At 44.9% G+C, this 13427-nt stretch overlaps 1 protein-coding gene across 4 annotated transcripts in view; it reads right to left on the bottom strand.

Moving 5' to 3' along the window:
* LOC140409077 (probable E3 ubiquitin-protein ligase HERC1) overlaps positions 1-13427 on the bottom strand; it is a 701933-nt gene that overhangs the window by 268177 nt on the left and 420329 nt on the right. For all 4 annotated transcript variants that reach the window (XM_072497165.1, XM_072497164.1, XM_072497166.1 and 1 more), the window contains one exon: positions 7239-7294. In XM_072497165.1, the coding sequence (XP_072353266.1) occupies positions 7239-7294 (56 nt within the window). The remainder of the gene's footprint in view (positions 1-7238; positions 7295-13427) is intronic.

Genomic DNA, 13427 nt, shown 5'->3' with positions numbered 1-13427 from the left:
CAATTCCGCTGCAATGTCTTCATAGATGAAAAATGAAATGAAAATCACTTATTGTCACAAGTAGGCTTCAAATAAAGTTACTGTGAAAAGCCCCTAGTCGCCACATTCCGGCATCTGTTCGGGGAGGCTGATATGGGAATTGAACCCGAGCTGCTGGCCTTGTTTACAAGCCAGCTGTTTAGTCCACTGTGCTAAATCATGTCCCTGGTTGCTGATACTGCTGCCTTCTCACCGCACCTCCCAGTTTTCCTTGGCCCACCTTAGGACCAATAGCTGTGAAAACACGCCATCATTGCCTGCGTTGGTTCATTCCCCCGTGCTTCATCCGAAGCGACCGGTGGGCCAGAACTGGCTAGATAGGGGGACCCTGATCCACCTCTCCCTCAACTTCTTAAACATCGACTCAAAGTATTCAGTCGGCCTCGGATCCTCCACCCCCTCAGACAGCCCCACGATCCTGATGTTCTGCTGCCTCGACCTATTTTCAAGGTCGTTGACCTTCGCTCTCAGGCTCGTTACGTTCCTCCAAATTCTGCAGCTCAACATATAATGAGGCCAGCTGATCGCTGTGCCGTGACAGCACCTCCTTCACCCCTCTCAACAGCTCACCATGTTGCCACACATTCTCCGACGTCTTTCCACCGCCTCCTTTATCAGGGCATCGTCCACCAACTTTTGAGGGTCTCCATCATTTCCCTCCAATGCCTCTCAAAATGCTTGCCAAACTGTTTCTCAAATTCGACAGCCATGACCTCCGCCAACTTGTCTACCGTGATAGGTGTGGCCCACCCGATGCAGTTGCCTCAGCCATCTTAGGTTCTCCTGGGCTCCGCACTTTGCTTGGCTCTTCGGAGAGGCTCCTGCTTCCACCTTTCTTTAATTATATTTTTTCTTGCACCTTTTGACATCCTCACACCAGGTACTCTCAAAGGGAACAAGTCTGTCCAACAATTATCCCTGGGAACCGAGTAAAAAGAACCAAAAACTATGACCCTGTCGGGAGCTACGTTTTGTGTGACCTCCTTCTACAAGTTGTCACTGGATGTCCCCAGAATGTTCGCATTTATTGTGAGGGCATCAAATACAAAAGTAGGGAGATTTGCAGCGCACTAGTAAGACCACAACTGGAGTACTGTGTAAAGCAGGCATTGTCAAACTCGGGAGCGCGACCCACGTGTGGGTCACGGGCGGGTGTCGGGAGGGTCGCGGAGCCATCCGTTGCGGCGCTCCCGATCGCGCAAATACGTGCGCAACAGCCGGCTTTTAACTATGTCAGCTGCAAGCGGCCTTCAAAAAGGCCGCAACCATATAAAAAAAAATTTGGCCGCACTGCGCATGTGTGCCCGATCATCGGTGCGCATGCGCAAAACTATGCGCATGCGCAGTGCGGATACATTTAAAAAAAATAATAATTTAGATTACCCAATTCACTTTTTCCAATTAAGGGCAATTTAGTGTGGCCAATCCACCTATCCTGCACACCTTTGGGTTGTGGGGGTGAAACCCACGCAAACACGGGGAGAATGTGCAAACTCCACATGGACAGTGACCCAGAGGCGGGATCGAACCTGGGACCTCAGCGTCATGAGGCAACAGGGCTAACCCACTGCGCCACCGTGCTGCCCTTGTGTATTGTGTTTTATAGTGGTTGTGTATGCCCTCTGGTGGTGATGCCACCGCTGGATGTTCTGATTACCCGTTGGTTACATGTCTAGTTCTGATTACCCATTGGTTACATGTCTACATATCATTACACCCGTAACCCCACTTAACCTTTTTTTGGACATTAAGGGCAATTTAACATGGCCAATCCATCTAACCTGCACATCTTTGGACTGTGGGAGGAAACCCGAGCACTCGGAGGAAACCCATGCAGACAAGGGGAGAATGTACAAACTCCACACAGACAGTAACCCCAGGCCGGAATTGAACCCGGGTCCCTGCCGCTGTGAGGCAGCAGTGCTAACCACATTTGCGTGGACCAGTGCTAAACAGTGTGATAGCGAGGTCTCCCAGGCGTGGGTGTTCGTTCCTGGGCCTTGGAAGAATCTGGTGCCGACATACTTAAGTGAGCCTACTCACTTAAATATGTAAATCTGGATCATGCCCATTAAGGGAGAGATCCAGATCGCGAGGCCTTCCAAGTATTGCAAATCTCGCGGAAAGCATCTCGCGAGATTTAACAGCATCATCACATCACCGGGTTTGGAGCGACGAAGCTGTTCGATCGCGCCTACTGTATCTAGTGGCAGAAGGATCAGTAACCAGAGAACACAGATTAGAAGTAATTGGTGCAGTTTATTCAGCGAATTGTTACAATAATGGAATGCATTGCCTGAAAGGATGATGAGATCAGATTCAACATTAAGTTAAAAAGGAAGGGTGGCACAATGGTAGCACTACTGCCTCATGCCGTCGAGGACCCAGGTTCAATCCCAGCCCCGGGTCACTGTCCGTGTGGAGTTTGCACATTCTCCCCGTGTCTGCGTAGGTCTCACCCCCACAACCCAAAGATGTGCATGGTAGGTGGATTGGCCACACTAAATTATCCCTTAATTGGAATTTTCTTTTTAAACTTTCATAAGGAAACTGGTTAAATTCTTGAAGGGCTCTGTTGTGGAAATCACAAGTCAGCACTTCGAGTTTTCGCCAAAGGTCTTTTAATTAAACACGACGTTCGTGGGGGGGTTGGAGAGACCGCAGTCATTCCAAATGCCCCAGTTTACAGAGGTAAAAGCGGACAATTTATATGATACAGTAAGCAATATCTGGAACAGAAAACACTCTTTAGATTAGCAAGAGACAGAAAACCGAGCAGGAGTTAGATTTTGATAACAGGCCCTTGGGTTTCTTGCCTACGAAAAATAAAAATTATATGCTGTCAGCAAAACAATGTGCAGCTGTACGCTTGTTTACATTGTATGACCTTCTCACTATTTCATACAAAACTCTTGACTGAAATAAGCCTAAATATCCATCATGTTTTGCCAAGTGCCTATTTCCATGAAATATAGTCAAGCATCTGGTTAAAAATGAATACACGGTATTAAGGCAACTAATCCGCAAACTCAAGTCCCTTCTACAGGCTCTTTGTAGGGCTATGAAGAAAGAACAGAGGGATAATTAGATGGCTCAATCAACATCATAAAAACAGATTATCTGGACATTATCACATGGCTGTTTGTGGGAGAATGGTATTCACAAATTGTCTGCCGTGTTTGCTCAAAATTACTTCATTGGCTGTAAGGTACTTCGGGACACTCTTTGGTCATGCAAAGCGCCATATAAGTGCAAGTCTTTGTTTTTAGCTCTTTCAAATAGCCAGCACTGACACGATGGGCTGAAAGACCTCCCAGCACTGGTCCACCCAGCTATGATTCAGATATACCTAATTGGCTGGAAAGAGTTTGGGACATTCTGAACATGTGAAAGGTACAAGTTCTCTCCTTCTTTTTGTTTAATTTGACTATTGCATCGTCCTGATTGGCCAGTGATAACATTAAGGAGGTTTCTGTGAAAAAAGGCTACAAGATGTTTGATTGATGCTAGAAAACTGTAATCGGAGAAAACGCAATAGAATATATATATATATATATATAATATATATATATATATATATATATATAGAGAGAGAGAGAGATCTGTGGAACTGGAAGTAAGTACATCCTTGAGTGAGTCAACCCTTGTCCTTGGGCTGAGGAAAGGTGAGAGAAGGAAAGACCAGTTAATCCACACCAGTTCAAAAGGATGAGTTCAATAAAGTTCAGGAAATATTGTTAAGTACACAGATTTTATTTTATCAAATAAAGTGGATGTCTAATACTATTATTCACCATCTAAGCATTCTAAGCATAAACTAAAGTCACTTAATATGGAGTTGCTGTGACATCATTGTTTTTGTAACCTGTTATTCTGTTCGTAACTCCTATCCAGTAAATAATTTGTCTACTCAACGTACACCTTTTAAGTGTTGGTAACTATGATCACAATAAATAATTGTTTGCTCATGATTTTATTGTTTGGGATACTATTTGGTGATTTGGTAAGAAAGGATTAATTCACTCACTTCTTCATATTCTAATGCGAGGTTAACACATTTCTAACAATATGTAATAAAATCCAAAGCATAAGATAGATTGGAGAGCTAATATTAGGTATAATTTTCTCCTTGGCACAGGCCAAACAGTAAATTTTAGAATGTTCCTTGTTCAGGACTTCAGATAAAGGTGATAAATATGTGTTAAGGCACCAATCTCAATATTATTAGAGTTTTGCGTGGATTGAAGTATTGGAACGGTAAGCCCCAGAGGTGGTTGCCAGGTTGGCATTTATCCTTGGTATAAAGTACATATATGATCTGAACTGGAGTTTGAAGAACATTGTGGGTAGGGGATATATTTTAATCAGTCAAATAGAATGTGGAGTGAAGCACATGACCAAATTGACTTTATACATTTCTTAACCAGCAGTTTAGATTAAAATAACCCCTGCAATCTTAAAAGTTACTTACAGTAACACATTTTGGCAAAAAGTGAGGAGTACTTCAGGAAAGAGCGAGATTACATCAGATTGGGCAAACAAGTGGAAAATACAATTTAATGTTGGTAAATATAAAATATTTTGGGGGAGTGGGAAAAACAAGGGGCTGAATTCTCTGCCCCGCCGCGCCACATTTCTGTTTCACCCCGCCAGCGGAATGCTCCGTTATGCCGGCTGGTCAATGGAGTTTCCCCATTGTGGGGCAGCCCCACGTGGTCGGGAAACCCCCGGGCTGCCGGCAAAACGGAGCATCCCGCCGGCGGAGAATCCAGCGCAAGGAATGGAAGCATACACTAAGTAAAAATATGTTGACAGGTATGGATATATCAAGACACTTGGCGGGTTAAAATCTAATTATCCACTTGCACTGTCAGCCAAAGTCATACAAAAGATCAACAGCATTTTGAGTTTTATACACAAGTACAAATGTAGAAATAGTGATGAATTTAGGCAAAACATTGCTTAGATCACAGTGCATAGTTTTCCGTATCCATTACAGAAATGTCGTTCAATCCAGAGAAAGATACATATTGTCAGGGATGAGGAACTATAGTTATAACAAAGGGCTTGTGGTACCGGAACTACTTCCACTAGAACAGAAAGCCAAAGTGATATTTAATAGAGGCTTGTGAAATTTATTATGTATTTTGATAGCGTGAATGGGAACACTCCTCTGTTTGGAGAGTCAGTGACAATGGACTGAATTATACAACATGCTGGATTCCCTGACCCCTAGCTAAAAGGTAGGTGGGGGGGGGGGGGGTGTAAAGGAGAACACAGGCTTCCTCCAAGTTAATGGCCAATCAGGAGCCAGCAGTTCTTTAGCATTTCTGGTATGTGGCACTGGATCATTTGGGTACTGTTAGGGCTTTCACCAGGTGTCAAGCTGACAGGCCCCGGTGGAGGGGGCGAAGGAACTGAAGTTTGAGAGACAATGGGTGGGGGGCAGCTGCAGAGGCAGGGGCTAATAAAATCTTCAGTGTGTGATTCGACAGGCTTGGGGGCCTGTTGAGGAGCTCCACCCCCCAACCCCTCCTCGGTCTGCCACTAACTTGTGTGGGGGAACCTGCCAGGCTGGCTGCTTGGCATGGCCGTCTCCTGTCATATGATAAATACTGCTGGTGGTGGGATGAAGCCCTAGTGAGCATTAATTGTCCACTTAAGGGCCTTAGCTAATCTATTGGTGTGCCTAACAATATCCAGGTGGATGGTATAATTGCTTGGGGCAGATGGGTGGAAGGCAGGCAAGCCAGTAGCTGTATTTAATGAGCCCTAGCCTTCAAACTCACTGGAGTAAGCTAAACCCAGCCAAATCAGCCATCTTTTAAACTCACTAAGAGAATGAAGACAGAACTTAGGCTAACGTTCTTTGCACTCAGCCTTATTTGAGCCTGGAATAGTTTGACATATGGAGAATTGAAGGCAGAGAATAGTCCATCAGGGAAAAAAAGGGCGAAGCTTTCCACCTCCTGCCACTGGTAGCGGAGTTCCTGGTGAGGCGGAAAATGCTGTGGTAGTGAAGAAAATGGGATTGGCACCCGGCTGATCCGTTTCCAATGCTCCAACCCTCCGCTGGCATTGGGATTGAGGTTTGCTTCCCAGGCCAGTGGGAAGATGCAAATGGATCATCAGCGGTACAGGCACCATATTCTCTGGTCCTCTGGTCACTTGGTGAGAATTACTACTGCTATTGACAAGCATGGCCCTGACGCAGTGGACCTCGCGGTGGGCAAACAGGTTTAACACTTTAAGGGAGTTTCCCCCAAAGTCCATCTGAGGGCCACCCTATTTCCTCCCCCACAATGCAAGTGGTCCAGCATCTGTCAATCAAATTGATGTTAAAAATATTGCAGTTCAAGCACTTCAGAGTTACTCAAACATCAAGAAAGGTGAATGGAGAAATGCTAACATCTGTATGTGTGTGGAAGCTGTCAATCAGTCTACGAAAATCAATATCAAAGAGAAATGAACGAATGGCTTGCAGATCAAAGACCTGAAGGGATTGAAATACAGCTGCCTGGTTTTCTCCTTCCACAAATTGACACATGATGCTTCCCGTGTCCGAGCCAGCAAGTGTATTGCCCAAGTGAGTATTAAAGCAGCAATGCTTTTTCACTGCCTCTGTCTGGACTGCTCTCAAGCCATCCAGACAGGGGTCTGTTTACTTGGGGGCTTCCTGACAAGGGTCTCTCTTCTGGGGGCGTCTGTGGGGGGGGGGGGGGGGGGATCCTCTTTATTTAGGGTGTGTGGGGGGTGGGGGGGGGGGGAAGAGAGGGAGGGACACCACTACTTAGGGAGTCTCTGTTTGGAGGGGTTCCACTGTTTACGAGTTTCTGGGGGGAGGGGTTGGGGAGGTCAGGTCACCCTCGGACTATGTGGTGGGCTGAATTGAGGCAGCCGTGGGACCTCGCTAACGGGCTGCCCGCTCAAAATGGCTGGCTGGTAGCGGGATTCCCTCCAATCCTTGGCATGCATAACAATCATTTCCTCATTGCGCTCCTGATCTGGTGCAATTCAGCTCCAGTAGGAGAAAACAGTCTCACAAACGGAGATTTTCACCCAAGATAAATAATTGAATCAAAGAATCAGTACTCTGGGGACAAAATGTTTTTTTTTTGGATTGTTCTAGCACAGAGCCAGCACAGCCATGATGGGTTGATGCCTTCCTACTATGCTAGAATCCTTTATGTTCTACATACCTTCATGTGTATTTTCATGCTTGTTGGTTAAATCTGGTGCTAATCCTTTGCTTTTGCTGGGGAAAAGAAAAGTATGCTCATAAAATTGATAGGAACTGGATGACATTTTAAAAACAGGTTTAGAGAACATTCAAAAAGCATTTGTGGCACTTGAAAAATATTTGCTGTGAATATTTCTTCTCATTAACTTTTGACATTAGAATTACTACTTAAATCAAGACTATTTTACTGACTTGCGACAAAATTTCAAATGTGATAAATATCTATAGATACCAGTGACTCAACTGCGCATTGTTACAATGTTCCTTTGTTTTCAAACTGCTGGAAACATACTGAAAACAATTATTTTGTGAAACTTCTTTTGGAATGTCATTAATTTCCACTGCAGGGTTGGTGATATCCAGATCCCGCCGCAGTATGGTGAGAATCCAACAATCACCAATTAAGACCATCCCATTAACAGGAAGGATCCCCTATTGAATGGCTCCCACGATCTAACTGCCTTCCCACCGATAAGTCACACGAGCGCCATTCAGTACACCTATTTAAAAACATGAAGCTAGCGCAATAGAAACATAGAAAATAGAAGCTGGAGCAGGCCATGTGGCCCTTCAAGCCTGCTCCACCATTAATTATGATCATGGCTTGTCAAGTTCAATACACTGATCCCGTCTTCGCCCAAATCCCTTGATCCCTTTAGCCTCAAGAGCTATATTTAATTCCTTCTTAAAATTACATAACATTCTGACCTCAACAACTTTTTGTGGTAGTGAATGTCACAGATTCACCATGCTCTGGGTAAAAAAATTTCTCTTCGCCTCAGTCCTGAAAGGTTTACCCCTTATCCTCAAACTATGACCCCTAGTTCTGAAACCAAAGAGAAAATGCTGGAAAGTCTCAGCAGGCAGCATCTGTAGGGAGAGAAAAGAGCTAACGTTTTCGAGTCCAGATGACCCTTTGTCAAAGCTAAAAGACAGAGAAAGTGGGAAATATTTATACGGTGGAGTGAGAATGAAAGATGCGTCATAGCCACAGAAACCCAGGGAAACGGGTGCTAATAGCCACAGAAGCCACGGGGAAAGAGTGCTGATGGCAGTCCCCAGAGCAAAAAAAGGTGTGAAAGGCCAAACAGCAGAGAAACTAATATCAGAGGGTAAACTGTGACAGATGTAGATGTGGGGGGAATGGAAGGGGGAAGGAAAGGGGAGGAAGGGGAGGACGGGGAAGGAAAGGTGGATAAGATGGGGGGGGGGTGTAAATATATATATATATATATATATATATATAAAGAAAGACAAGAAAGAAAGAAAGAAATGGTAAAGGATATTTAAAATGCGATGGGATGAAAACAAATGGGTCGAGGTGGGGTAGAGCTAATCATCTGAAGTTGTTGAATTCATTGTTGAGACCGGAAGGCTGTAGCGTGCCTAACCGGAAGATGAGATGTTGTTCCTCCAGTTTGCATTCAGCTTCACTGGAACATTGCAGCAGGCCAAGGACAGACATGAGGGCATGGGAGTAGAACCCTTAGTTCTGAACTCCCTTACCATCGGGAACATTCTTTCTGAATCTATCCTGTTTAACCGTGTTAGAATTTTCTAAGTTTCTATGAGATCCCCTCTCACTCTTCTAAACTCCAATGAATAAAATCCAAACTGACTTGGGTCTCTCTTCATATGACAGTCCGGCCATCCCAGGAATCAGTCTGGTAAACCTTCACTGCACTCCCTCCATAGCAAGAACATCCTTCCTCAGATAAGGACACCAATATTCCAGGTGTGGCCTCACTAATGCCCTATACAATTGCAGTATTCCTAGTCAAACGCTTTCGCTATGAAGGCCAACATACCATGTTTGCCTTTTTTACTGCCTGCTGTACCTGTGCACTTACTTTCAGCGACTGATGCACGAGGACTTGCTTAGTATTCAACTCTTTTAATTTACATCCATTCAAATCTGCCTTCCTTAATTTGTTACCGAAGCAGATATCGCCACATTAATCCACATTAAACGGCATCTGCCATGCATATGTCCACTCACCCAGCCTGTCCAAATCTAGCTGAAGCATCCTCCTCTCAGCTCACCCTCTCCTATCGAACTTTGTATCATCTGTAAATTTGGAGATATTGGGCGTGGTTCTCTGGCTGCATTACGCTTAGCGAGAGAATGCTGGGAGGGGCCTCCGCGTCCTGCGGAATGCATCTAAGTCCCTTGAGGAGTCGGAATCAGAACTCCGCCCAAAAGGGGAGGAACCAACTGCACTCGCTGAAGTAGGTCTTAAACCTACTTAAAGTATACCTACACGGGATCTACCGGCCTCCCCAGCGGTGTTGCAGCCAGGCGCCAATCATTACTGGTCCACACGAATATGGACCAGACGGAACGGCACCCGGGGAGTCTCCTGGGTCATCGAATGCTCCTGGGTGGTCAGAGATAGTGCATGGTGGCCTCCTGACCCTCCCCCTGGAACATGGGCTCCTTGGCTGTGCCCACCTGTCACATTGATGCTGCCACCCTGGCACTGCCAAGGTGCCCAGGTGGCACTGCCAAGCTGGCTGAACATCATGGGTGCTAGGGTGGCAGTGCAAATGTGCCCAGGTGCCAAGGTGGCACTGCCAAGGGTCAGGGCCCAAAGGGGGGGGGGGGGTCATGTCCATGAAAGGAGGGTGGAGGGGGCTTTGAAGGGTGGGGGTGTGCAGGACAGATAAGTAGGGCGTCCAGGAGGTTTGGGGAGGGTGATGAATGATGGGTTCCTGGAAGGAGGGTTGCTGTAAAGGGGTTTGGGGAGGTCCTGAAGAGGGGGGTCCTCAGGGACCCCAAAGCGGGATGTTCTCACTTCGTAATGTGTGGGGTACTGCCCAGGTGTGTGGGTGGTGACATTTCCCATGGGTGAGGGTGACCCACAAGCTCACTTAGGGATCGGCGCACCCTTTCAAAAAAATTCTAAGTATGAGCTAAACTAGTGAGAAACTTTCCAGGATGCAAAAAAGTAACTTAGTGTCATTTAATCGTGGTGGGAAACTCCCTGAAAAACCCACCACAAATGAACTTCGAAATGTTTCCATTGAATCGTGCCCAATGCATTTAGTTCCCTTGTCCAAATCATTAGTATGTTGTTATGTGAATAGTTGGGGTCCTAGCACAGATCCCTGCGGTACCCCACTAGTCACTGCTTGCCAATTATTCCAACTTTTTGCTTTCCGTTTGCTAACCAGCTTTCTATTCATCTAAAGACAACACCCGTAATCCCATGCGCTTTATAGTAATCTGCTATGCGAGACCTTGTCGAAATTCTTCTAATTGTCTAAATAGACCATATCCACGGGTTCTCCCTGGCCAACTCTAGTTACATCTTCAAAGAATTCTAGTAGATTTGTCAAGTATGATTTTCTTTTCGTAAATCCATGCTGACTTTGTTTGATTACGCCACTGCTTATCAAATGCTGTGCTATGAAATCCTTGAGAATGGACTCCAGCAACTTCCCTACTACCGACTTTCGGCTCATTGATCTATAGATCCCCGTTTTCTCTCTACCTCCTTCATTGAATAGCGGGCTTATATTAGCTAATCTCCAATCTGTAGGAACCATTCAGCATCCAAAGAATTTTGGAAAATGACCACCAAAGGGTTCACTATTTCTAGGGCAACTTCCTTCAGTACTCTGGTGTGAAGATTATCAGGCTCTGGAGATTTGTCCACCTTCAAACCCATTAATTTCCCAAAAAACATTTCTTTATTAATACTAATTTCCTTCAGCCCCTCATTAAAACTTGTGTTTATCAGACCTTCCAGTACATTATTCATGTCTTCCTTTGTGAAGACAGAAGCAAAGTACGAATTTAGTTCCTCCGCCATTTTTTTGTCCCGTTATGAATTACCCCGCTTTAGACTCTCAGGGACCTACATTAATTTTTAATCAATCTTTTTCTCTTTACATACCCATAGAAACTTTTAGTCCATTTTATGTTCCCTGCTACCTTACTTTCAAATTGTATTTCCCCCTTCTTAATCAATCCTTTGGTCCGCCTTTGCTGAATTTTATACAGTTCCCAAGTTTGTTGGGCAGCACGGTAGCACAAGTGGATAGCACTGCGGCTTCACAGCGCCAGGGTCCCAGGTTCGATTCCCCGCTGGGTCACTGTCTGTGCGGAACTTGCACGTTCCCCCCATGTCTGTATGGGTTTCCTCCGGGAGCTCCAGTTTCCTCCCACAGTCTACAGTCCAAAGCTGTGCAGGTTAGGTGGATTGGCCATGATAAATTGTCCTGAGTGACCAAAAGAAAAGGCTAGGAGGGGTTATTGGGTTACGGGGATAGCGTGGAAGTGAGGGCTTAAGTGGGTCGGTGCAGATTCGATGAGCTGTATGGCCTCCTTCTGCACTGTATGTTCTATATAATCCTCAGGTCTATTGCTTTACCTTGTTAATTCATATGCCTCTTCTTTGGATCTAATACTATCTCTAATTTCTCTTGTAATCCATGAATGACTTGGCCACCGTTTCCTTTCTATTCTTACACCAAATAGGAATAAACAACTTTTGGAGTTCACCCACTCGTTCCTTGAATGCCTGTCCACTGTCCTTCCTTTCAGTAATGTTTCATAGCCAGTTCATGCCTCATATCATCATAGTTACCTTTATTGAGGTTCAGGACCTTGGTCTCAGAATCAACTAACTCACTATCAACCTTGATAAATAATTCTATCATATTATGGTCAGTCACCCCCAAGGGTTCTCTCACAACTAGACTGCCAACTAATCTTTTTTCATTGCACAACACCCAATCCAAGATTGCCTGTTCCGCTGTTGGTTCTTCAACATATTGGTCCAGAAAACCATCCCATATACGCTCCAGAAATTTATTCTCTATTGTATTGTGACTGATTTGACTCATCCATTCTTTATGCAGATTAAAGTTACCCATAATTACAGATGTACCTTTATCACATGCATCTCTGATTTTCTGTCTAACATGGGTAGCTCCAGCTGCTGCCTGTCCCACCGATCACCCATGTGACAGAGCCCCATCTGTGACAATATTGTAAAAGTCACTTTAACCCCCGCTGACCCCGCACAGCTGAAGACTATTGCAAATGGAGAATTGGCAATTGTTAGCGGGGAGCTGTCGGAGGGATAGTCATTTGTAGCGTGAAGCCCGTGCAGCATCATTAAGTGCCTAATTAAGTTAGATACCGATGATAGCCTCGCAGTGTCGGCTGTCGGGAAACACCCGGTATTTATCCGCTCGCTACCACACTTAGAAACCTTTCCATTAAATCGTGCCCATGCTCTTTCTATAAAAAGCTATATTTATGCATTTGTGCACTTGGTACAGAGTTTTACATGCAGGATAACTTATTGCAAATTTGTGCACAAAATTTGGCATCGACATCACCACCTTCCCATGCTGGTCTAGCCTGTGACAACCACATCCCTTGAATTAATTTTTACAAATCCATTAATTTTTGGAAAGGAAAGCAATCCTAATACAATGGAACAGTAACAGGAACCATTCACTTTCATCTGCCATCTACTGAGTTCCAATCTTCCCTTTTGCTCAGTATGAAATGCAGTCTGGCAATTTGGAAATTCTACAATCTTTTTTGCCTTAAACAAGAAATGGGTGGTACAGTTGTTAGCACTGCTGCCTCACAGCGCCAGGAACCAGCATTCAATTCCAGCCTCCAGTTTCCTCCCACAGTCCAAAAATGTGCAGGTTAGGTGGGTTGGGCATGCTAAATTGCTCCTTAATGTCCAAAAGGGTTAGGTGGGATTACTGGGTTACGGGATAGGGTGGGGGTGTGGGCTTAAGTAGGATGTGCTTTCCAATGGCCGGTGCAGACTCAATGGGCCAAAAGGCCTCCTTCTGAAATGTAAATTCTATGATTCTATGAAATGTGTGAATTCTCAGATGGTTGTGAATATTCATATTTAGTTAGGTATTCACCTGAGACTTGATATTGACTGTAGCTCAAATGCCAAGGTCATTGCAGCAGCCGTTTTAATAGCTTGTTCCTGACCGTTTTTATAAGTATGTACTGAAAGTTCACAATAAACTGGGCACGGCATCTATCAGAAACACACTTTTTCCTCTTCATTTTAATCTCTAGAGAATTCTGGATTTGTTCATTCAAACGTTCCCCTTCGTCGGAATATATCTTGGCTGTGACTGAACTACCTCTTCTTGTTCA

This window comes from Scyliorhinus torazame, chromosome 3 (genome assembly GCF_047496885.1).
Source record: "Scyliorhinus torazame isolate Kashiwa2021f chromosome 3, sScyTor2.1, whole genome shotgun sequence".
NCBI classification, from domain to species: domain Eukaryota; kingdom Metazoa; phylum Chordata; class Chondrichthyes; order Carcharhiniformes; family Scyliorhinidae; genus Scyliorhinus; species Scyliorhinus torazame.
This window is presented reverse-complemented; position numbering and strand designations above follow the sequence as displayed.